Source organism: Marmota monax, unplaced genomic scaffold (assembly GCF_021218885.2).
Source record: "Marmota monax isolate L192 unplaced genomic scaffold, Marmota_monax_Labrador192_F-V1.1 WCK01_AAM20220418_F8-fsc00102, whole genome shotgun sequence".
NCBI classification, from domain to species: Eukaryota; Metazoa; Chordata; class Mammalia; order Rodentia; family Sciuridae; genus Marmota; species Marmota monax.
Genome location: NW_026692494.1, coordinates 5,809,714 through 5,835,238, shown reverse-complemented (window position 1 = coordinate 5,835,238; position 25,525 = coordinate 5,809,714). Strand labels below are relative to the sequence as shown.

The following is a 25,525-nucleotide window of genomic DNA, read 5'->3' as shown; positions in this document are numbered from 1 at the left end:
TACGCACGGTCAGTGGAGTCCAGGCCGAGGGAGTCCTGTAGCCCTCTGACCGGTCCTGCTCCTTCCCCTACCCGCAGAAGACCAGAGCCGACACCCTGCCAGACCTGGACCTCAGTTTCCCAGACTGTAGTATAAAACCTTCAGTTTTCTCCTGAGCGCACGGTGCGGGGAGACGATCTCAAAGGAACCCAGAAAAGAGGGGTCCGGGCTGGCGGGAGGGAACGCAGTGCCGTCCCCACCCACACCTGGCTGCGCCTCATACCCTTATCCAGCGCCCGAATCTGCACCCGACAGGCGGCGCGGGAGGAAGCGAAAGCCAGCGAAGCGGGCGGGCCAGGGAGATCCGATAGATCTCGGTAAACCTTTCCTTTCCCCTCGCGGGACCTCGGATACCGCAGCCCCAGCGTGTCACTTTCTGGATGGGGAAACTGGGGCGCGAGCAGGGTAGTGTCCCCCTGCGCCCTCCCCAGCTTGAAGTGTTAGGAGTGGAATTCCCTCCTCTAATTGTTTGCCTTGGACTCCCGGACCCAGGGAGGGGGCCGAGGACTCGGGGCCCCAGGCTGTCCCCACCTAGTCCCGCTGCCGCCCAGTCCCGGTGCCCCAAGCAAACAAGCGCGGTGTTTGCGGAGCGCGGCGGGCAGCGTGGCCCAAGAGCGACGAGGATTCAATGGAGCCACGCGCCAGCGGCAGGGACGACGAAGCCGGGGCGGGCGCGGAGATCGATCCGTCGCAGCTGTCGCGGAAGAGCCCGGGGAGCATCCACGCCGCGGGCCCCGGCGCCCCCGACCGCGCGCAGGGATCCCGGGACCCTGGGCCCTCCAGGGGCGAAAGCCCAAAGTCGCCCCACAAGGGAGTGAGGCGCTGGGGACCTCCGAGTGCCGGCCGTCCAAGGGTGGAGCCTGGGGCAGCGCGCAGTCCTGCCCCGCCCCCGCCGGGCCGAAAACTCGGCCCCTCCTCCACCCGGACAGAGTCCCCGACCCCGCCCGAACGAAGGCGACGGGAGCCCAGGCTGCAAGCGGGACGCGCCCGGATTGGCGGCCGGGATTTGGGGCGCCCGCAGGTTTGGGGTGCTGAGGAAAGGGCGGCGCGGATCTCGGGCTCCAGCCGGGTGGAGGGGGTATGAATCTGTAATTTAGTAAAACCTGCTCCAATAAAAGGGGAGAAGGGTTACCCAGCTGGTGACTCCCATTTGCCCGGGAGACAAACCCCACCAAGGACTCCTGGCGGCGCACTGCGCAGCCATCTGGGGAAGGACCGGAAAGGAAAACTTTGGAAGCCTGTCCCACCCGCCCCGGTATTTTTAGCCTTCACGGAAAAGCTGAGAACAGGGAAGGCCGTGGATAAATGATACCGATTAAGCGGGGATTCGAGCTTTGGGTGGTTTTATGGAGGTGGAAGCGACAGAGACCACTGGACTCCAGAGTCAGAAGAAGCCCCAAACCCCACCGTGCTTCCCTTGCCGACTCTCACAGCCCTCGGGTTAGCTCTTCTGAGGCTGCTCTTCTTGGCTTCTCCCAGGCCTGGGCTGGCACAGAGAGGGTGGGTGTCTGCCTGCGGCTGCCCAGCGAGAGCTGAGGCACCCCTAGGTGCGTAAGCAGGCGTCAGGAGTCAATCTCCAATTTTCCTGGAGGGGATACTGAGTCCAGAGAGCTTCTGCGACAAGTCTGAAGTCCCACAGGGGCAGGGATGGGGGCGCCCTGCCCCCATCCAGCACACCCCTCCCTGCCGGCAATTTGCCTAATGACCTAAGATCGATCAAGGCCCCAGCCACCCGCCTGCCCCTCGGCCGGCTCAATTCTATTTCACTAATTACTAAGGGCGATACAGGGTGCCGCTGGCTCCAGGGGGCCACATTCCCCCTCTGAGGACTAGCAAATTTTGCTCCATCTCTCCATGGAACCACAGCTTCTACAAAGGCCAGATCCCTGTCCCCGAGGGAGCACAGGTCCCCCCAACTTAAGAAAGAAGGAAGGTTGCACACACCTGTATAAGGCTGAGCCTGGGAGGCCCTTCCAATCTAGGGAGCTTGACAGGGGTCTGTAGCCTGGAATCCTGAGGTAGCAGAGGGAGCCCCTATCTCAAAGTCCCTGAGCCAACTCTCTCCTTCAAAGGGTGGCTTTCCCCATTTGAAAAGCCATGATGCTTGTTATAAAAATAAAATAATGGAGCTGTAGAAGATCCATAAGGAAGGGAGCTCAGATCCTAAATGCCTCCCCACCAAGCTGCCCATGGCTGGATCTGGGTCGACTTCCCTCTGAGTTTCCACCAGTAGAGACCTAATCCCCTGTGCCCTTCACTGAGCCCAGGATGTTATACTTGTACAGCAGTTGATTGATTTTTAGACCCCACCATTATTTTTAATTATCTGTGATTGTTGCTCAGTAGAATTGGGGACTTCAGGGCCAGCCTGGGCACAGCCAGACTCTCCCTTCTCCGGACTTGAGATCTGCAAGACTACCAGGAAACTCACCTGCCCAGACCTGCTCCCCACCCTGTAGAAAAGCGTGAAGATGTGCAAAACCTGAAATTGCACACAAGCCCTGAAGCGGGGAAGTCCAAGGGCCTGTATTTTGGGGTGGTGTTCACTTTAGGACAACACCAGAATGAAGGGGTATAACTGGGGCTTAAACTATAGGGATCCAGTGGTGTGAGAAGAATGTGCCTGATAAACAGTAGGTGCTCACTAGATGCTCAATCCTAAACACCAAGTACTAATAGGGGTCCCCTTTAGCCCTATCCCGCCCAGGAGTGAGATCACATCACTCTACTGTCTCCCCCAAACCTCAGGTGCTGCGCCGCATCAAGGACTGCCCGCTACTCCCCAGCCCACCCAGGCACAGCCCCCTCCCTCTCGGTCTGCAGGGGAGAGTGTAGCCCCTCCTCTGCACACCCCCCATCATAGAAGAGAAATGGAGAAAGGGCCTGGTACAGGGTCTGACCTAGTCAGAAAACAGAATCTCCAATGTACAGCCAGGTCTACAGGGGCCAGAGAATCATTTTGAAAGTCCCAGGCTGCCCAAATGGGTTGCCTGTAAGGGCTCCTTGACTGGGTCCTCCTCCCGCCCTCAGCTGAGAGCCCTACTTCTCCCTACTGAGATGGGGACCAATGGGGGTTCCAAAATTAAGCCCTAATAATGCTGCCCTTCCCTTTCCCATTCTAGATCATGAACAGGGTTACCCTGGGGACAGACGTCATAGGAAGGAAGGAGGGCTAGGAGTGCATGCATTTTGGATACCCTCCTGACTCCAGACTCAGGCTCCAAGGTGGCGGGACCCTCTAAGATCTGGCCTGGGCACACTGGACCCTCCTCTCTGACCTGCATCTCATCCCTCTGAAGGGATCTTGTCCACAGAGGTCTCTCTGATTATAGGAAGCCGCCCTATTTACCCCATTTCCAAGAGGACCCTGGCCTCACCTGTCTCCAGGTGATGAAGAGCACCTTGGCTTCCTCTGCCCAAGGAAAATCCCAGGGACGTGGGGTTTATGGCAGGGACTTTTCAGGAAACAGGACGTGTGTCCTCAGCCTCTCTGGGCTGGAGGGTGACAGGAAATCTTTAATGGTAACCCTCAGGCTCCTGGCACACTGGGACTGGAGGGAAATAGAAGGAGCCTGGAATTGGGAAGGGCCTTTGGAACCCCAGAGGCTGGATATTCCATGGCACATTTGGGGCAACTGAGGCCCATGGGGCCGATCTTCACATCTGGGGCAAGGTAGACTGTGACCTCCCTTTTTCCCCACTTCTACCCCGAAGAGGTCATTTGAGGGACGCTGTGACTCTCTGTATGCCTAAGGGTGGAGCTTGCAGAAGCCACCCTCTTGGTGGGGCTCTGTACAAGGGGTGGACCGGAGCTCTGGCAGTGACCAGTCGCACTCCCAGGCACTCTGTGGAGACACGAGGCAGGAAAGTCACATTCGGGGCTCTCTGGTGAGAAAGCAGAGACGCAGAGATGAGGCCCCCTGCCCTCCCTTAGACCGAGGCTGTCCTCAGACCCCTGTCCACTGTATCGGGAGTTTCCTGTACTGGAGACCCCAGGGGGCGTTGGAGGGCTTAGGGATACCAAACCTAGAACCCCAGGTCCGGCCCACTCCGGCCAGTCTGACCCACTCCAGCTGGGCGCTCAAGGGGGCCGAGGCGGGCAGAGAGCGAGGCGGTAGGAGGCCGCGGCGGCGGGAGCCGGTGGGCGGGGGCGCTGACGTCAGACCCGGGCCCGGGCGCCAGCGGCTGCTCCCCCGCCACATCCTGGTGGCCGTGCTCGCAGCCGGGCCGGGCCGTGCGCCGCGCAGCCGGGCAGCCTCGCGCGCAGCCACCGGGGAGCAGGCGGGGGCCATGCAGCGGCCTTGAGCGCGCCGGGCCGGCGCCGAGCAGCGCGCGCGGCGGGCAGGAGGCCGAGCCGGCGAGGGGCCAGCGCACGGCGGCTGAGCATGGAGCTGAGCCTGGAGAGCCTGGGGGGGCTGCACGGTGTGGCCCACGCGCAGGCGGGAGAGCTGCTGAGCCCGGGCCACGCGCGCTCTGCGGCCGCACAGCACCGCAGCCTGGTTGCGCCCGGGCGCCCGGGCCTGGTGGCGGGCATGGCCAGCCTGCTGGACGGCGGCGGCGGCGGCGGGGGCGCCGGGGGCGCGGGCGGCGCGGGCAGCGCAGGCGGCGGCGCTGACTTCCGCGGGGAGCTGGCGGGTCCTTTGCACCCCGCCATGGGCATGGCCTGCGAGGCGCCGGGTCTGGGTGGCACCTACACGACGCTCACGCCCCTGCAGCACCTGCCGCCGCTCGCAGCCGTGGCCGACAAGTTCCACCAGCACGCTGCTGCCGCGGCCGTGGCCGGAGCGCACGCCGGCCACCCTCACGCACACCCGCACCCCGCGGCCGCGCCGCCCCCGCCGCCCCCGCCGCAACGCCTGGCTGCTAGTGTGAGCGGCAGCTTCACCCTCATGCGCGACGAGCGTGCTGCACTCGCCTCGGTGGGCCATCTCTACGGGCCCTATGGCAAGGAGCTGCCCGCCATGGGGTCGCCGCTGTCGCCGCTGCCCAACGCGCTGCCGCCGGCGCTGCACAGCGCCCCTCAGCCGCCGCCGCCGCCGCCGCCGCTGGCTGCCTACGGGGCGCCGGGCCACCTGGCCGGAGACAAGCTGCTGCCGCCTGCCGCCTTCGAGCCGCACGCCGCGCTGCTGGGGCGAGCCGAGGACGCGCTAGCCCGAGGGCTGCCCGGAGGTGGAGGCAGTGCAGGTGGTGGTGGAGCGGGCGGCGGGGGCGCCGCGGGGTTGCTGGCGCCGCTCGGAGGGCTGGCGGCGGCTGGGGCGCACGGGCCGCACTCTGGTGGCGACGGCCCAGGCGGAGGCAGCGGAGGCCCTGGCGCGGGCACCGCGGCCGAGGAGATCAACACCAAGGAGGTGGCGCAGCGCATCACCGCGGAGCTGAAACGCTACAGCATTCCGCAGGCCATCTTCGCGCAGCGCATACTGTGCCGCTCTCAGGGCACGCTCTCCGACCTGCTGCGCAACCCCAAGCCGTGGAGCAAGCTCAAGTCTGGCCGCGAGACCTTCCGCAGGATGTGGAAGTGGCTACAGGAGCCCGAGTTCCAGCGCATGTCGGCGCTGCGCCTCGCAGGTAGGAGCTTGGCGCTCTCCGCCCTACTTCAGAGCGCGGGCTCTGGGCTCCCCAGCGCCCAGCCGCGAGGCGGCAGAGCACCCGCACCCCCTCCCCACTCTCCTACCGTGCACCCTACTGTTCCCCGCAGGCTCGCAGTAGGCTAGACCGCTGTCTGCGCCTCTGTGGGTTTGTGTCGACACCAAAAGGGGAGAAAGGAATTGTGCGGTCCCCCACCCCTTGTCGCCCTGCTGCTCTTTCCGGAATGGGTAGGGTTCCCTAGTTCCTTTTGGACTGCTGGGAGGGTCCGGGCTGTTCCTCGAAGCACGCTCAATGTAGTTCATTGTGTGTGTGTGTGTGTGTGTGTGTGTACACGATCGCGGGCCTGGAGAGGAGTGGTGGTGCTGCTGTGTCCCCGGACCAGCCGCCGCTGTCAGCTTGGCGGGCCACTCCCCTCCTCCCGACGCGCCCAAGAGGGACCGCTGAGCGTCCAGCCCCGGGCCACAGAGTCTGTGCTCAGCCCCAGCCCTGGCGCTCTCTTCTTTGTAGCTCAGCCCCGGCGATCGATAGCCCCCTCCCCCACTCCGGCCGCTGGCAAAGGTCACCCGAGAATGGGCGGGGGAGGGGCGGCCCTCGGGACCCTCAGCTCGGGCGCCCAGAGGCCTTCACACCCTGGCCTAGCCTCCTGCCCGCCTCTGCCCGCCTTTGCTCCTGGTGGGGTGCACCCCGCACTGTGCTTTTCCGTTCTGTCTTTCCCCTTTCCACGACCCACCACTCTATCCCCACAGACTGCTCCTTATTTTCAGCTGGCTCGCAGGATTTCTCCAGCTCCTCGCTCTTTCTTCTCTCTTGCCTCAGTCTCTCTCAATCCCACTCAGGCAGCAGCCTCCTGGGACCCCTATGCTCCTCCCTGCTGTAGCTGGGTCTACAGGAACCCAGGGCACACCCCATCCTGTGTTTGTGGGGGTGCAGGAGAGCCCCTGGCCCAGGAAGGGGGTCTTTTCCTGGCCACGCTGGGAAGGGGGCTGCACACCCCTGCCACAGGGACAATAGCAGCTTCCAGTACCAGATCGATGGTCTTCTCCAGCACAGGAGAGCCGAGGAGGGCGGGGCAGGCGGGGGCTCAAGCAAGACTCCCCATCAGCCAGGAGTCAAGGAGGGCCTGACTGCACCCCAGCACAGCCCACCAAGCAGGGGCTGGGAAGAGAGGCACCATGGGGGATAGAGATGGCCCCCGATTTGCAGCCCCCCTGCAAGCTGCTCTTTCTCCACACCCCAGGCTGACTGGACAGCCTCCTGGAGACTGCACCCTCAGGAGTGCCTCAGTTTCCCCTTCTGAAAAGCCAGGTGTCTAGCTGGAGCCTCTTGTGAGAGTCTTGGATTTTCCACTTTGGGCCACGGGGAAATAAGCCATCTTTTGAATGTGGCAAGTAACTAAGTCCCCAGGAGGTTGTTGGAAGGCATTAGAAAGGCTACAAGAATCTGGACAGTTTCCTGTGAGGGTTGAACCAGGGTGTCCTGTTCCCACGACACATGCAGGGGCACGCATGGCCTCACTGTGGATGCTCAGTCATATCAGTACACAATGGCGGCCTGCAGTGTGTGATGGGGAGACCTCAGGTGGTAGAGAGCACACCCCATAGGCTCTGTGGAAGGGGCAGCCCTCTCCAGGCATGAGCGGCTGCCACTGAGCCAGGTGTTTTATATACCTCCATGCCCATCAACTGCTCAAATCCAGGCCACACATTTGGGGGACCTAGTGGGCTAGGGGAACCCTGAATTAGCCACAGTCTTGGCATTTACCATGACCAACTTATCATGTAAGGTGACTCCTCGGTGGTATTTGAATGACATATTTTGAGGGCCCACAGAGGATCATTACAGGTCAAGCCAGAAGCCCCTTCCCCTGGGATGGAGGTCACCGCTAGGTGAACAGTGCCACTCTGGTGTGGGGACTGCCTGGTTGCCGCAGACCTTGGTCTGTGTGCACTTCCGCCCACCTCAGGCCACCCAGCCTCGGTGTCCTGCTTGCAGCAGGTGTACTTACAGAGGGTGAAACTGAGGCTGGGCTGGAGTTCTGAGGCTGCCTCCCTGACTTCTGTCTTCCAAAGCCTGTCCCCCATTTAGGAAACTAGTTGGGACAGAGGCCATGGCCGCCGCCTGGGGCCACCGGAGGGGTGAGCCAGGGCCAGGCACACACTGAGCCTCAGGCAGAGTTGGACGTCACGAACCTAATGAACCGGGACGTGTCTTGTCCCCAGGTCTGTTGGGGGTGGCCCGGCCCTAACCCTTCGCACCTCCCTTGTGCTTGGGGCCGCGAGCACACCTGCAGACTCCACCTGGGACGTAGCCGAGGCGGCGAGGGCTGCGGGGTAATTAGGCTCCGGCCGAGGCCTTTAGTTCCGGTCGCTGCGCTAATGAAGAGCGGTTAAGTGGCGGCAAATCGCACGGTTAGCGGGAGGCGGCAGGCGCGTCCCCACTGGACAGCCGGTCTGCCAGGCGGCGGCCTCCAGCGCCAGCAGATGCCCCAAGTCCGCGGCGCCCAGACACGCCTCAGCCTAACTCCAGCCCCCGGGGAGGACTCCCCTTCCTCCACCCGCGGCCGGCGCGCCGAAGCCCTCCTACCTGGACCGCGGCCGCCGCCCCGTCCCAGAACTCTCTGTCCCAGTCCTCGTCTCCTAGCCCCTGGCCACTCGTCTCCCCAGGCTGGGGCGGGGACAGCAAGGGTGACGGAAGGGCAAGGGCGTCCGCGCTGGGAGAAGGAGAGAAGAAATAAACAGATGGTGTGTGTGTGTGGGGGGGGGGGGGATAAAGATCGACGGGAAGGGGTCCAAAGACAGAAAATAAAGAAAACTGGGGAGGAGACCGACGAGTGGAGAAACTGGCCCTAACAGGAGCACAGGGAGGGCGAGAGGGAGAGACAAAGGGGAGGCCGCAGCGCAGAGGTGGGAGCCTGGCCCCAGGACCCTGCCCCGCGGCCAGGCCCCTCCCAGTCCACCTCCTGGCGGATCTCGGCCGGGGAGAAAGGAGGAAATTGGTGGTTTCTTTGTTTCACTGAGACGCCCAAGAAGTCCTCAAAAGACCTGAGCCCCAGGCCTGGACTCCGGCTCGCGGGCCTCATTTTACCCGTCTGTAAAACGTGCGCCTTTGGTGCTGGGGCCAGGTTCTGACTGCCACATGCTGACTCTGGATCCTGCAGCTTCAGGCAGGGCCCACCCTGCAGCCCCCAGCCCCATTCCCTCTGGGCTGGGGGCTCATCCAGGGTCTCCTCCTTGCAGAGACCCCTCCCCTGCAAACTGTGATTATGGGAGAGGGGCTGGGGGAGGGGTGGGGCGGTCGATGAATTCGAATTACCGTCTCCAATTCATCACTGTGGCCGGGTCGATAGATAGCTTCGGCCTTCTTCAAATATTGTTTAAATTGCAACTCCAAAGGAAAAGTATTTTTTGTAACTGATCAGAATATATATATATATATATATATATATATATATATATATATATGATAAAATATCAGATAGAGTCCTTTGAAAAGGGGGACCTGTGTCCTCCTCCTCGGGCTGGGCATTGGTGCTGAGGCAGGAGCCTGGAATCCCTGAGGATGGTGGACACCAGCAGAGGGAAACCAAGGTAGGGAGAGACCCAGGGCCAACGGGGTCTTGGCCTCTACATGGGACAAATGGAAGATCAAAACCAGGGCTGTTTCTGGCACTGGGTGGGCAAAGAGATTGCTGGGGGTCCGGAGGAGTTGGGGATGGAAAGGAAAAGAGGGGGCACATTGGCCCCACCCAGGCTCCTTGGCCCACCTGGACATCAACCCGCGTCTGCTTCCACCATCCAGGTCAGAGTTGATGTGGGGGAGGCCCTGGCCCAAAGGTGCCAGCTGGGAGTCCCCTGGAGGGTCAGCCATCCACTCTTTAGGACCCCTGTTCCTTTTGTGAAGACCCTACCTCGCACTGAATGGGTGTCTTGTACAGACACCCCAGAAGAGAGCTCTAGCCCCACTAGGCAGCAGAGGACCAGGGTTGGGGATCACCTGGGCTCCATCCCCAACTGACTGATGCTAGGCAAGAGTCTGAGCTTTAGTTTCCCCATCTCTCTGACACTTCAGAGAGTGGGCCAGGGTGCTGAAGGGGATCTGTGGGCCGGAGGGGACTCTGCAGGTGCCCACAGGGGGATTCCCAGAGCAGGGCTGTAAGTGCTGGATCCAGGAGAGATCACCATGAATGATGCCCAGTGTGCTTTGGGTGTCCCCAACCAATGCCCTCCCTCTTGAGGAGCACTTGGGCCATCGGGATCTGGTACATGATGCAGGGGAGGAGAGCAGGCACAGGGGTGGGCAGGGTCACCTGGATGACTGAGGTCCTGGTCCCCACTCCCGTCCAGAGTAAGAGATGAAATGGCCCATGCGACTCTCTTTTAAACTGAATGTAGTTGCTGTGCCCACTTTATAGGCAAGCAAGCTGAGGCCGAGGCCAGGAGGGCACCTCCAAGGCCACAACCCTTTTATGATTCAGAGCCGGGCTCCAGCAGCCTCAGCTTCCATAATGGGCAGGAGTGTGGCCGGGGTTCCAGCTCCTCTAAAGGCTGAGCCTGGTGGAGCTGAGACCAGGGTTGGGGTTCCCAAGCACCCTGACCTCCTGCAGTAGGGCACTCTGGAGCTGGCGCTGCAGGGATGGAGGCTGGGAAGTGGGGAAGCCCTGCTGTGGATGGAGGCTCAGGTGGTGCCTTCCAGTTTACAGGCTGCTTGTGTGGCCCTCTGGTGGGTGACCAGCTCCACCTTTTCTGCTCACCACACGTGCCAGCCTAGCCATGGGCCTGTGCTTCCCCTCCAGCTCCTTGGAGGGTGACAGTTCCCACCAGAGTCCCTGGGGAGAGGGGTCAGAGCCAAGTCTCAGCTTCCTCCCATCCAACTGGGTCAACCAGGCAGGGTCCCTGCAATTTTGCCCTCCCCAACGCCAACCCCCCAGGGTGGCCTGGGCCCAGCCTTAGCGCTCCAGCCCACCAGTGCCAGGTTCAATAATTTCTCTCTGTCATGACATCAGAGCCTGTTGGCAGGGGCAGTCACTCCCACATGCCCCCCCCCCCAGCCACAGAGATGAATCTAGGGAGTTGATTGCCTGGCCGGAGGCTGGGACTGACATTCATCCCTTTATTCTGAAGTCCCCTTAGAGTAAGTTCTGGAGCTAACCCAGCATCCACCCATCTCCTCTTTGAACCTCTCTCCCCTTCCCAGGTTTTTTCTTCCCTATCAGCCATTACCATTCTAGTCTGAACCACCGCATCCCACCCCACCCACTGCAGGCACCTCCTTCCTGGTCTTCGAGGTTCACCCTTGCCTCTCTCTCTCCAAGCTGAGGGGGCCTCCTATGGCCACATGGAAGCTGCCACTCCACCCATCTCATCACACCCTCTCCTGTGGCCCCCCAGAGCCCTTCAGATGTCAGATAGCTTCCTGTCTGCACTCCCCACCTTCCCTTCCTGCATGGATAGAGGAGGGCACTTCTGGCTGGTGGGACCCATGGGGACAAGGCTGAGAGGCAGGAAAGTTGGGGCAGCTATGGGAGTGAGGCCAGGCCGGGCAGCCTCTTTGTGTGGAGCCAGCAGCGGCTCAGCTTAACCAGAGGAGCTCAAGCTGGTTTGGATCAAGTTTTTAATTAAATATAGACCCTAATCAATGTGAAGTCTGCACGAACGGGGGAGGGGAGCCCGGGAGAGCCAGGGGCCCTGGTGATCTGCCTGACCTTGGGCAGGCCCAGGACACCTGCAGCCTCAGTTTCCCCTCTGCCAAGTAGTTGTAGCTAGAAACTGCGACGCTCTTCCACCGGCGTCTTGCTGTGGATATGGAGGTGGCCAGGGAACCCCCAGACGTAAGGGACAAAGCCACGGAGTTGCCGCAGAGAAATGAGGGCAGCGAGATGCTTGCCGCTGGAGAGTTGCAGGGTCACAGTGTAGATGTCCAGGAGATCCACAGCGGGGATGGACACTCACAGCAGGACAGGTGAGCTGACCGACCAGGACCACCGGCCTTCAGACAGCAGAGAGGCTGGGGGCTGCTGGAAGAACCGACTCCCAGGCGCAGCGGCTGTGCAGTTGGGGGGAGCGGCTGCCGCGCTGTCGACCTCTTCCCGCCTCTGGAGTGGATGTCCTGGGGCGCTGGGGGAGGGTCAGCCTGCTCACGGAGACGGCGGGGGTCCCCCGCGTCCAGGCGCTCGCTCTCCACGGCCGGCCGGCTGTCTGTGAGTCTGTCTGGCCCATCCTGCAAGCGCAGTCCCGCAGAGTCCTGCGGCGCCGCCGCGTTCCCACCTCCACCCTCGTGGGTCCCCGACCCAAAGGGGTGTGCGCTTGCCCTCGGCCGCCGAGGGGTCTGGGCCTCTAAGCTTCAGGGCTCCTAGTCGGGCGCAGCCTTCAGGGCACGCTGGTTCCACCCCGGGAGCCGCTCCCCGTGCGCCCCGGGCTCGCAGCCTGTGCGCTCAGCCCGCCCCACCAGCAAAACGGACGCCTCCGTCCTCCTCCTCCTCCTGCGGGTCCCCTTGACCCTTCAAAGGAGAAACTGTATTACTTAAAACCCACTGACCAGTTCCCAGATTATCACTGTTGATTTTTGCGGTGTTGGGATTGAACCCTGAGCTAGATGGCCAGTCCTCTCACTTTGTCAGATCCTGAGACAGGCTCTCCCTCAGTGGGGGAAGCTGGTCTCCAACTCGCCGTCTTCCTGCCTCAGCCTCCCGCGCCCCTGGAAGGCAGGCTGGCCGCCAGCAGGCCGGTTTCCAAGTTTAGATGGAGCAGAGGCCGCCGGTCCACCTTTCGGCAGGCAGCTCCTCTCCAGGGGCTCCCCTTGAAGAGGCAGCAGGGCCCGATTGTTTTTATTTCCCTTTCCTCTTCCAAGGTCGGGTGTTAGAGTGGAAAGAAAGAAAAGAAGAAAAACAAAAACAAGAGCCTCCAAGTGTCTGCCCTCCCCTGTGCGTCGGGAGCTGGGCCAGGGAGGAGAGGATTTGGGGGCCACCTGGTAGTGAGGTGTTTGTTTTCCATTCTTTATCCAACTGCTTCCTCTTCTGCCCTCCCCACGGGCAGCCCCAGCCTGCGGGAAGGGGTGGGGTGGGTCCCTTTGCTGTGTGTTTATCGGTGGATTAATTTCTTAATAATCGCAATGCTGGGTCAGCCCCGGCCCCTCTCTGGGTGGCCTCCCTTGTCCTTTTCTTATCTATTTCCTTTCTGGCCATCTTTTTCAAATTCATTCCCAAGTGTGCTCCTGGATGTCTTTTTGAAAGTCAAAGCTCCGTGTGCGGGTGTGGGTGCAGGGTACCTGGGCCAGGTTGGTTTGCCCCGAGTGCCTGAGTGGGGGTCTCGGGCTGATGTTCTCTATGACAGTGGCCCCCACTGCCCTCGCCCTAGGTGTCCAGCCTCCAGATGGAGCCATGGACAGGAAGGGGGAGTAGGGCGAGAGGGTGCTGCTGAACCTCTCTGCCCTGATAAGTCTTGAAATGCGGCCATTAATATCCCATCAAGGGAGGAGGGAGGGGGGGGGAGAGGGAAGTGAACTTCTACCGAGACTGGGCGCTGGCGGCTGGCCTGGCCACCTGGCCACCTGGCCGGAGGTGGAGAAGGGACAGGGTGGGGACTGATAAGGGTAAGGAGGCCTCTGGGGCCTCACTGGGCATGAGGATCCAGCTCTGAACCCTCTTTTTTTTTTCAAATGTTTATTTTTCACTTGGAGGTGGACACAACATCTTTATTTTACATTTATGTGATGCTGAGGACCTAACCCAGTGCCTCATGCATGCTAGGCGAGCGCTCTGCCTCTCAGCCCCAGCCCCAGCCACTGAACCCTCTTTTTGAAGAAGGCTCCACACCCGTCCACACTACCGAACCCCATTTCTGGCTGGTCCAGGGTTGCAGAATTTAGACAAAAAGAGTGTTTGCTCTGGAGCTTGATCCCCTGAGGGACAATGGGAGACCCTGAGCTAGTCACCTCTGTCTGGGTCTCTGGCTGGAAGAGGCCAGTGTGGGGTGCCAGGGCAGCTCAGCCAAGCAGGGACACACCACCAGGTGTGGGATGTCAGTGTTCCCCACATCTGGGGCCTGGCAGCTGGTGGTCAGGGCAGGACGCGTTGCCAAGGAAACGGGCCATCATCCCAGCCGGGGACCAGGCTGCGTATTGAATTGTCTGCTCCGGGAAGCTGGAGCCCAGTAAGGAGCAGAGGTGGCCAGAGGGAGGGGCCAGTGGCTCCAGTTTCTGCTCCCTAATGCTCACCCCTTGCCCAGGTGGACCCACAGGGCAGGGCGGGGGGCACACAGCGCAGGCCAGGGGCTCAGTGGTTCGAGGCATCGCACTGATGCCCAGCCCCACTGTGGCCTTTCCTGTCACCCCAACCCTTGGGGGCTTTGCCTCCCATGCCCCCCGCCCCCGCAGGCTCAGGCCCTGTGGCTGGGTCAGGCTGGCCTCCTCTGGGCTTCACTGACCCTCCCAACCCAGGTGTGTCTCCATGGAGCCATTCCTCCCTAGCCCCCCAGTGCCAGCTCCACCCCCTACCTGCTCAGAGGGGGGCTGTTCCTCTCTGCTGCCCCTCGCTGCCCCTCTCCTGTCTCCTGGAGATCTCAGGTGGTCCTCCCCAGCCCAGGGTCCCTCCTCAGGGCTCTGTGAGGCAGGGCTGCTCTTGACTGGCCCCACAACATGCTCCAGATGAAGGCAGGAGAGGCCAGCAGGCTGGCCGTGGCCTTGGAGTCTCAGGGCCCTTGCATGGTGGGGCCCCCAGAGTCACGGGTTACTGCGTGATACTTGATAAGACAAGAAACCAGTGTCCCAAAGCCCAGGGTGAGTGCTCAAAGCCCAGCCCAGCATCCCCGTTGACCTGGAGTAGGGACGCAGGCAGAGGGAGACTCCCTGGGCTGGAGGCCCTGGTCAGGGCTACAGTCACACAGCTGCAAATGAACTGCGGCTGAGGTCTGCTGCCCGCTCCTCACGCCCACAGCCACTGCCTTCTGTGCCCACGGACTCTCAGGCTCTCCTTTCCCACTGGCCACAGGGTGTGCTCTGCATGGTCACAGGTTCTCCTGGTTTCTTGCAGGTGGCTTCATGCGGGTGGTCACCCTCCACCTGGCCACAGGCGGTCCTGCAGAGCCAGGGCAGGCCCAGCAGAGGCAGGGGCCTGCAGGTTCAGCCTATTTGCAGCTAGAGTTGGTCCTTCTCAGAAGCACAAAGAGACACCCACTGACCCAGGGAGCCGGCAGAGGCTGCACCTCACAGCTACCCAGAGCCAGAGCCACCAAGGGCCTCTGGAGAGGGGAGGGAAGCAGGGAGGGGGAGGGCAGTGGGGAGGAGAGGGCCAGAGGGAGTCTTTCAGACTGTCACCTGCCCGAGGACTGTGGTCTAACAGGTGCACCCCAGTGGCAGCCGGGACTCTGGTCCATGGAGGGGTGACCTGACCCAGGCCAATGTCCCCACCCCACCCTGACTGAGAGCCGACCCCAACCTCCCAATCCCTCTGGGCCCTCTACACAGCACCCACCGGTCAGTTCCCTCAGCAGGGCCTTGGAGTCTGCCACCCGCCCAGGGAGTCACGGGGCAGAGTCCTTGAACAAGCAGCCACCTCTCCTAGGTCCACTCCTGGATGACAGCAGAGGGCCTCAGGCCCCACAGGGGCAGGGCCGGGCCAGAAGGAAGGACAGGGGAGGGAACCAGGCCTCTGGGGGGTGAGCCGCTGTACCTGGAGGGTAGGTAGGGGCTGTCCACCGTCCCCCCTCCAGGAAGGTTCCAGAAGAGGGGATAGTGTTCTTATTTGGGGGCAGGGGACCTCATGGCCTCACAGAAAGTGGGGCCGGAGCCCAGCTTCTCCGGTGGCCTCAGATGGAAGCTCAAGAAAAGCTCAGCCTCACCTCCTTGGGGGTGTTCTGCCTGAACCCTGGCCCGGCCCCGGGTTGAGGAAGCACCGGGTGCAACACCAGGCAGTGCTCCCAGGAGCAGGCGGTCAGACCACCTCCCTGGCCCCTGGTGGTCTGCTGACCCCAGCACCCTCCCAAAGAGGCAGGAAGTGAGGGTGCAGGTGATGTGGAGGCAAGTCCCGGGGGGTGTGACCAGAAGGGCTGTCATCCAGCCACTGGAGTCCTGGGGTTCCCCTCCATCTGCCCCGGAACAGCTCATAGGCGCCCCTTCCTTAGCTGGGCAGGGACGGCTGCCCTCTGCTGGACCTAGTGGGAACTTCAAGGGACCACCAGGCCAAGGGGGTGACACTCTGGAGGAAAGTGTCCCCACCCCTTCCAGGAGATTTCCTGATCCTGTGACTTGTTCCTGGAGGCCAAGGTACAGCCACCTGGGGCTGTCCCACGTTCAAACCAGGAGGCAGGTGGTGGCGTGCTGGGCCCTGCGGATGGGCTCAACCTCAGACAGACCTCGGTCTCTTCTGGATGATGATGATGTCCTCCCGGGACTGCTGGGACCGCCCGGGACCCCAGGACCCTCCAGGAGCCAGCCTAGCTCCTCAGCCGCAGGCCCTAGAGGACAAGGAGGAGGTGGGCTGATCTCCTGAAATCAGAGCAGAGAGGAGAGAGGGCAGGATGAAGCTGGGGGTCAGCGTGGGCCTCCAGGGAGAAAGCTGGGGGAGGGAGCCTTCTGAGGAGAGGGGACAGCAGGCAAAGACCCTGAGGCTGGAGACCAGATGAGACCAGTGTGGCTGAGGAGGCGCTGAGTGAAGAGGTGGGGACAGAGAGGTGACGCGGCGGAAGGGGATGGGAATGGGGAGGGCCCATGCTGAGGAACCATGGGAGGACCCAGGGCGGCTGGCCCACACTGAAAAAAGTCTCCTTTCCAATTTTTTGGAAGGAAGAGATGGAGGTAAGTGTACTGAGACTTTCACAGGCACAGGGAATGACTCTCCTTGGGTGTCAACGCAAGTCTGCTGTCCCCCCAGCCCCAACAATCCCACACGAAGGTCCCACCAGCTGCTCCTCCAGCTGCCACACATCCATGAGTAGTGGTCAGGAACTGTACCTAAGGTTCCCCTCTGTCCCCCCACTACAGCCCGGGACCCCCTAGTGAGGGAACCCAGATCATGTCCCCTGTGCTAGGCATGTACAGGTGGGCCTGGGTGGGCTCTGAGTTGTGGATGGTACCCTGGGAGGTAGAGGTGGGGCTGCTCTTGCTGATGGTCACAGTGGAGGTGAAGAAAACAGGAGGCAGGTGGTGGTGATGAGCAGAGGCTGGTGGAGTGGCACAAAGGAGGTGATGAGGTAGAGTGATGGATGTGGAGGTGGATGTCTGGTAGTGCAAGCAAGCGGACGGCAGAGGGGTGAACAGGAAGGTGCTGGCGATGGTCCAGTGGAAGCAATAGGGACAGAGGTGCAGGGAGTGGCAGGACAGAGGGAGACCCGTGCTAGAGGAGGTGACCGTGTGCAAGAGGTGAAGATGGTCAGGTGGTGGAGGGCCAATGGAGGAGACATGGAGGCAGAGGAGGAGTGCAGGTGATGTGGTAGCAGTAAAACTGATGGTGGAGGCAGAACTGATGGTAGAAGAGATGCTGGTGATAGAACTGATGCAGATGGTGGCGGTGATGGTGGAGGCATGATGAGGAAGAACCAATGCTAATGGTGAAGGAGGGGATGAAGGAGGAGATGGAAGTGGAGGTGGAGAAGATGATGGAGGTGATGGATGAGGTGGCAATGGAGAAGGAGGGGATGAAAAGGGGGACAGCAAGGGGTGAAGAGGAGGTGACTGATAAGGAGGTGATGGAAAAGGGAATGGAAAAGGAGGTGATTGATAAGGAGGTGATGGAGAAGGCAATGGTGAAGGAAGTCATGGAGGTAGAGGTGATGGTGGTAGAATTGATACAGATGATGCATGAGAAGACATTTGTGGGGGAAGGAAGAACTCTTACTGAAGGAGAAGATGGTGAAGGTGAAGGTGAAAGTGGAGGAGGTGGAGGTGAAGGAGCAGGAGATGGAAGTGGAGGAGGAGGTGGAGGTAGAGGAGAAGATAGGGGAGATGAAGTGGGAGGAGGAGAGGGGAGGAGAAGATGGAGGTGAAGATGAAGGAGGAGGAGATGGAGGTGGTGGTGAGGTGGAGGTGAAGGAGCAGGAGATTGAAGTGGAGGAAGAGATGGAGGTAGAGGCAAAGAAGGATTTGGAGGTGGAGGAGGTGGAGGTGGAGGAAATGGAGGTGAAGGAGGGGGAAGTGGAGGTGGAGGAGGAGGAGCTGGAAGTGGTGGTGGACATGGAAGTGAAGAAGCAGGAGATTGAAGTGGAGAAAGCAATGTAGATAAAGAGAAGAAGAATATGGAGATGGAAGTGGAGAAGGGGGAGGTGGAGGAGATGGAGGTGAAGGAGGAGGAGGAGGAGATGGAGGTGGAGAAGATGGAGAAGGAGGTGATGGAGAAGGAGATAATGTTGGAGGAGGAGATGGAGGTGAAGGAGATGGAAGTAGAGGAGATGGAGGTGGAGGAGATGGAGGTTGAGGAGGAGGAGGATGAGATGGAGGTGGAGGAGGTGATGGTGAGGAGATGGAGGTTGAGGAGGAGGAGGATGAGATGGAGGTGGAGGAGGTGATGGTGGAGGAGATGGAGGTGGAGGTAGAGGTGAAGGAGGTGGAGGAGGAGGAGAAGAGGGTGAAGGAGGAGATGAAGGGGAGGAGGAGGGGATGGTGGAGGAAGAGGAGATGGAGATAAAGAAGATGGAGAAGGAGGTGATGGAGAAGAAAATGATGTTGGAGGAGGAGATGGAGGTGGAGGAGGAGCAGTTGGAGGAGGAGGTGGAGGAGATGGAGGAGATGGAAGTGGAGGAGGAGGTGGAAGAGGAGGAGGTGAGGAATAGGAGGATGAGATGGAGGTGGAGGAGATGGAGATGGAGGTAGAGGTGGAGATGAAGAGAGGGGTGGATGAGGAGGACAAGAAGGTGAAGGAGGAGCTGAATGGGGAGGAGGAGGAGGAGGAGGGGAAGGTGAAGGAAAAGGAGATGGAGGAAGAGGTGGAGGAAGAGGAGATGGAGGAGAAGAAGGAGAAGAGGGTGATGGAGAAGGAGATGATGTTGGAGGAAGAGGAGTTGGAGGAGGAGATGGAGGTTGAGGAGGAGATGGAAAAGGTGGAGGAGGAGGAGATGGAAGTAAAGGTGGTGGAGAAAATGGAGATGGAGGAGGAGGAGATGGAGGTTGAGGAGGAGAATATGGAGGTGGAAGAGGTGGAGGAGAAGGAGGTGGAGTGGTGGAGGTGGGGGTGGAGGAGGAGATGGAAGTGGAGGGGGAGGAGGTGAAGGGGGAGGAGGAGGAAGGGAAGGTGGAGGAGAAGGAGATGGAGGAGAAGAAGGAGAAGAGGGTGATGGAGAAGGAGATGATGTTGGAGGAAGAGGAGTTGGAGGAGGAGATGGAGGTTGAGGAGGAGATGGAAGAGGTGGAGGAGGAGGAGATGGAGGTAGAGGTGGTGGAGAAAATGGAGATGGAGGAGGAGGAGATGGAGGTGAAGGAGGAGAATGAGGTGAAGGAGGAGAATATGGGGGTGGAAGAGGTGGAGGAGAAGGAGGTGGAGTGGTGGAGGTGGGGGTGGAGGAGGAGATGGAAGTGGAGGGGGAGGAGGTGAAGGGGGAGGAGGAGGAAGGGAAGGTGGAGGTGGAGGAGATGGAGAAGGAGGTGATGGCACAGGAGACGATATTGGAGGAGGAGGAGGCCTTGGAGGAGGGCAGGTGCCTTGACACTGGGTGGAGGGGACTAGGGAGGTGGGAGCCACAGTGGCCTTGGGAGGACGTGGTTGAGTCCGGGGCCTCTCTTCCGGGCTCCCTTCTCCCCAGCCCTCGGGACCCCGGTCCCCTCGCAGCCTCTTTTCCACTCAGTAAAAAGGGCTGGCGTGGGGCCGGGTCTGGGCTGCCCAGGGGCTGCGCCGGGGACCGGGGCTCCGCAGGGGCTGTGGGGGATGGGACGAATGACAAAAGCTGCTCCCGGTAAACAGCTCCGACGGGAGCGCCACCGATCGATCGGGCTGTGAGGAGCTGTAATTAGATTGAACGCCGGGAAGGGCGGGGACAGCCGAGCCTCTTTCTGCTGTGATCGACAAAACGCGAAGTTTTTTCCACGACTCTGCTGCGCCAGCCCCTCCCCCAGCCTCTGCCTCGGGGTCCCCATTAGGCACTGGATGGAGACAGGGGAGGTGGGGGGTAGGGACGACCCGCCTTCCCTCCTTGGAGGGTCCCTGGAGGCCCGCGCTGGCTCCTGTACCGCCCCTGGCTGCACAGCCCCGGGCCAGTGGCTCACCTTCAAGTCCAAGTGGAACTGTGGTCACTAGAATGGAGTGCTAGGATCCGTGCAGGGCGGGACACCACCGTCTTGTGAGCTCAGCACCTGCACGTCTGTCCTCCTATAAACGGAGCACAGATCCGGAGTAAATTGCTGGCGAGTGATGAGTGAGGTCAGAGGTGTGCAGGAAAGGCCCCTTCACTTCAAAGCCTGGGCTGGGTTTTGACTCCTGCCCTAGACTGGCGCCCTTGGTGTTCTCTGGTCCCTGGGGCCTTTACAGGGTAGCAAGCCCCGAAGAGGCGGGAGATCCGGGTGGTTCCAGGCGTTTCTGTCCAGTGTTTTCTCCGCGTGTAGGACTATGGAGGCGCCCTTGTTCCCCACCGGCGTGATTCACAAAAGGCTGCCGGGGACAGTAGTGCTCATCACGGAAACTTTGCCAAGTATTTTGGTGCTGGGGCGGGAACCTAGTCCCTCAGGCAGGCTTTACCACTGAGTTACAGCCCTGGTCCCTGCCTTCTTTCCCTATCCAACCACCCTCTGCCAACCTCTCAGTATAGGTACAAATACAACCTTTTGCTTAAATCAGTATTCGATAACTGACGTTATTAAGGGTTTCTGTGCATGTTGCCCACAACTGAGCCGTGTAGAATGCCAGGACTCCGTTTCCCTGCCTGTAGAAATGTTACCTGCTCCAGGAGCTAACACTCGACAGTCACAAGTTCTTCCCACGCTCCCCAACAAAATGCAAAACCTACTCCACAGGATTTTCCTCCCTTATCCCTTCCCCTGGGGCTCCTGCTCTGGTTTGAGTGGGGATGCCCTTGTGGGTCAGGTGGGTGACAGCTTTGTCCAGTGGTCTTCCAGAGGGTGTCCTCACCATTCAGAGGCCCCTTTCTCTTTCTCCTAAGTTGGATCACATTTCCTGAATTCCATATCTCCCTTTTTTGATTTACCTCCTCATTTGAATGGAGCACAACTTCCAGTAGCTTTCTGAGGAAGGGTGTGCCCAACGCCAACTTGAAACTCTGGACTGTCTGACTGTATCTTTATTCTGCCTTCATGCCTAATGTTTGGAAATTTGGCAATTCTATTGGAATACATAAGTACTTTTTCCTCAGAATTTTGGAAGCATATTTGTATGTGTGTGGATGCACATGCATATATAAATAGACAATAGATAATATTATATAAATAGAAAATAGATAATAGATAAGCACTGCCTTTTAAAACCTTAAAATTAAATAAAACATCAGAGGCATTTTGTTTGTGGCTCAGTGGGAGAGCACTTGCCACTGGGTTTGATTCTCAGCACTGCATATAAATGGATAAAATAAACATTCATCAACATCTAAAAAAGAAAATTTAAAAAATAAATAAAATATTGGGGTTGGTTTTAAAAAATAATTTTGGAAGCCTTGCCCCACGCTCTCCTAGTTTCTGAGAAGCCCAAGGCCACTCTGATTCTCCAGCTTTGATGTGACATCTGGCTTCCTTTCCGGAAGCTTTCAGGTCTCCCCTTTATTCCCAGGGCTCTGAAATTTCAGGAGGATGAGTCTTGGCCAGCGCCTTTTCTCATTCATTGATGTGCATAACTGAGAGCCTCTTGGCCTTCAATCTGGAATTAATTCTACGTTATTTGATCATCTCTTCCTCTGGTGTTGGATCCCTCTTGATCCAGTGACAAACCTGCTCCTGACTCCGTCCTCCAACTTCGTGGTAATTGTCTCCTCCGTCACCGCATCTGCTCTATTCTGTTTTCTGGGACATTTACTTGACTTTAGCATCCGATCTTCACAGGAGATCATTCACTCCTGCAGTGCTGGGGATGGAGTGGGAGGACTTGCGCATGCCGCGAAGCTCTCTGCCTCTGAGCTATAGCATGGCCCCCTTTTTCATTTCCTTTTCTCTAATTGTCCTTTTTCTTTAGCAGGACCACATTCTTGTTTCATGAATACATTTCTCTCACTCCCTGACAATATTGATAGCTTTTCCTGTTTTGTTGATTTTTTTTCTGAAATTAACCATTTCTCTTGATACTCTCTCCATCCTCCCATTAGATGATTTTCTAAAATATCCAATAAACTGTGTTCATCTTGCTTGACCATAAAATATGAAGCAGCCAATTAGAGACTTTGAGCATCTTCCTCAGAGGGAGATGGAGAGTGAGATGTTGTCATTTCACACTCTAAATGGGCAAAACCCTGTCCCCAAGAAATGAGTCACAGTGCAGGGAATATTTATTTAACTTACTTATTTGGTACCAGAGATTGAACCCAGGGGTGCTTAGCCACTGAGCCACATCCCCGGCCCTTTTTTATTTTGAGACAGGGCCTCACTAAGTTGCTTAGGGCCTCTCTAAGTTGCTGAGGCTGACTTTGAACTCGTGATCCTCCTGCCAACTTTGCTGCTGGGATCACCGGCGTGCGCCACCACACCCAGTTTACCCGTTTATTTCTGAGGACATGGGTGGACATCTGGTCTGAGTGTTCTGAAACCCAAAGCCTTGCTGTGTGCTCCCAGTGTGCCTTGGGGCTGGCACAGAGGAGGGGCTGGCAGCAGGGACCCACAATACAGCCTGCCTCTCTCGGCACCTGGAGGGCAGTGACGGGGAGCGGCTGGAGGAGGCACTTGGGATGGGACAAACTCCACAAGGCGATTGTGATCAAGTTGAAGCTGAGGCCACAGCCACCCCAGCCCCTGTTGTGGGGAGCCAGTCCTGGTGGGTGATGCCTGCCCACCTGTCCTTTCAGTGGGTCCTGGGGGGGGGGGGCTTGCCGCCGAGGCTGGGGAGTGAGGCTCAGCTCCATGCTATTCCCCTTCCCCAGCCTCTGTGGGTGGTGGGGGCTGCTGGGGGCCTTCTCCCTGCAGAGAGAAAGAGAGGCCTGCCCCTTGGGAGAGGGAGGGGTGCCCCTGAACCCCCACTCCCCTCTCCAGGCCCTCTGTTTAGACCCTCTCACCTGCAGAGGGCACTGGAGTAGGCCACTCTAAGGAGGTCCTGTGGGAGCGCTTGGATATCTGCTTTGGGCTGTGGGTGCCAATGTCTGCCTGGCACAGGGTCCCCAGGGCCATCAGGCCCCACAGGGAGGAGCTCAGGATGTCGGTTGCCTTTCACAGACACTGGGTGGTGGGGTTTGTGGTGCGCCCAGGGCTGGCTGATTAACCACCTTTTCCACCCAGGTCTGCATTGATTGAATGATTCACGGTGTAGTTTCTGTGGGTCCTCCGACATCCCCCAGGTTGGGGCTGCAGAGAGGAGGGGAAAAGCCAGCCTTTGGGGGTTAGGGACGGGAATCTTTGCTGGAGTGGGAGGATGAGGGGGTTGGGGGCCAGAGGCTGGGGAGGGGCCGGAATGGGCCCAGGGAGGGGGATGGGAGCTGGCTGTGGAGAGTGCTCACTCTGTGACTCTTTGTCTCCCCACCTGCCTCCTGCCCCGTGACCCTCTGTCCTCGCCTTCCTTTTCTGCGCTGTCCCTCCCGCTGCCCCTTGTGGTCCTTCATCCTGGTCATGCTTCCCTGCCGTCCCCCGCTCCCTGCTCTGCATCCCCTGCCTCTGTCCTGGGTCCCCCTCCTCCCTGCTCTGTCCTCCCACCCCATCTCCCTTCCGGGTCCCGACCCTCCCGGCTCTGCCCTCCGGCCGGGACCCGCGGCCGCCGCGCGGTGGCGCTGTCCGCGGCCCTGCTCCCCGCAGCCTGCAAGCGCAAGGAGCAGGAGCAGCAGAAGGAGCGCGCGCTGCAGCCCAAGAAGCAGCGCCTGGTGTTCACCGACCTGCAGCGGCGCACGCTGATCGCCATCTTCAAGGAGAACAAGCGGCCGTCGAAGGAGATGCAGGTCACCATCTCGCAGCAGCTCGGCCTGGAGCTCAACACCGTCAGCAACTTCTTCATGAACGCGCGGCGCCGCTGCATGAACCGCTGGGCGGAGGAGCCGGGCGCCGCCCCCGGGGGCCCTGCGGGGGCCGCCGCCACCTTCTCCAAGGCCTGAGGCTCCCTCCGGCCCGGGCGCTGCAGGGGTGCCGCGCGCCCCGCCCGGGAGGGACCGCACACCCCAGCCCGAGCGCACAAGGGCCCCCCCACCCCGCCCAGCCGAGGAAGCCCCCCACCCCGAGGGGACGGCGGGAAGGAGCTCCCCAGCCCCTCACCCAGGACGCCAGGGGCCTCGAGGAAAGCCAGGCTCACGGTGTCGTTCCCTAAAGCGGGTCAAGAAGCACAGACTAGAAATATAAACCGGGTATTTAAAAAAAGGAATTTTAAGAATAACTAACCCTTTCGCCAGACCCCCGACCCACGGAGGAAGGCAGAGGCCTGCCCTCCTTCCTCCCCAGCGCCTCCTGTCCCCTCCCCAAGAACTCGGCCCCCTGGAAGTCGCCAAAACCCCCGTCAAGCTGGGTCCTTGCAGAGCCCCCCCCCCCCACCCCACGCCGACCCCCTCCGCTGGCAGGACGGCGCCCTACCGCCGAGACCCGAGCTGCCCTCCCAGCGGCCAGGACTCCTTGTGCCAAGAATCGCCTGCCTTAAAGCCCGGGGAGGGGGCCTGCGGGCCAGCGCCCTTCCCACCCCCACCCAGACGGCCGGGGTCCAGCTCCAACATGCGGGTAACTCCCAGACGCCTCCCTCCCCGCCCCCTTGGTTATTCACTTTATCCCCAGGCACCTTGACGACGGGTCCCCAGGGAAGGGCAGAACCCAGAAACCAGGAGACGACGCTGGAGTCCACCAGCCCCGGCCCTCAGAGCACCCGGCTGCCGCGGCCTGGGCTGACTCCTGAGCCCTGGAATTCACCACCCCGCCCCACCCCTGCCTCCTGGGGTGCAGAACTCAGCCTGCAGGAGCCTGAGGTGAACTGCTCGCCTGCCACAGCTCTCCCCAAGGAGAGAAGGACGACTTTGAGGAAGTTGGAATCTGCTTGCTCCATTTTTTTGCCAAAAAAAAAGAAAAAGAAAAAAAATGCAGGGGGAGGGTGAGAAATGAAGATGAGCACCCACACACCCTGCTCATCTTGTCTCCTCTGGGTGACCTCCAGGACTGGCCAGCAGCTGGATCCCAGGACCCACCCCCCCCTGGGGTTCCAGATCCAGAAGCCAACCCGTCCCCTGGCCCCACCTGTGGGCTGCCTCCCAGGGAGGGCCCCCCCATTTCCCCTGGAGAACGCAAGAGACATTTCCAATGAACCCCCCCAGGTAAAGGCTACCTCACTCAACCTTCAATCTGTGATTGGAAAAATCACGCCTGATACCAAAGATTCCCCCAAGGACTTGTGCTGGATGCTAGGGTCCCCCGCAGCCAGGGGCTGCCCTGCCCCCAGAGAGCGAGAGAATGAGGGAGAGAGGACAGCGAGGTCGATGAGTGCCTTTTTCTTGAACCAAAGATGTGTGTGGAGTGTCCTCTGTCCTTATCGACACGCTGTGCTCCCAGCTTCTTAGCAACCCATCTGAAGGATGCTTCTAGAACCTTTGGGTGTTGGGGCAGAATCCCCAAAGTGAAAACTCCCCATCCCCACTCACAAGTGACCCTGCCCCAGACGCATGCATGAGGACATACACAGACATGCACAAACTCACACTGACACACACACACTGCCTCCTATGCCTCACGGTGGTCCCTGGGCACTGAATGCCACTCTGGGGGAGCACAGGCTCCCCACTAATACCTGGGCCCCCTTTACCCCTTTCATCCCCCAATTTCTGATGGGCAGGTCTAGAGCTCCCTCCCCAGGCCTGGCCGCCTGGGGCTCCTCGGG

The 25,525-nt window shown here is 60.1% G+C and overlaps 1 protein-coding gene across 1 annotated transcript; it reads left to right on the top strand.

Annotated features, from left to right (window-relative positions):
* Positions 1–4,424: 4,424 nt before the first annotated feature.
* Onecut3 (one cut homeobox 3) lies at positions 4,425–23,771 on the top strand. The gene is made up of 2 exons (XM_046443702.1): positions 4,425–5,604; positions 23,479–23,771. The coding sequence occupies exons 1-2, from the start codon at positions 4,425–4,427 to the stop codon at positions 23,769–23,771; spliced, it is 1,473 nt and encodes a 490-aa protein (XP_046299658.1).
* Positions 23,772–25,525: the final 1,754 nt, after the last annotated feature.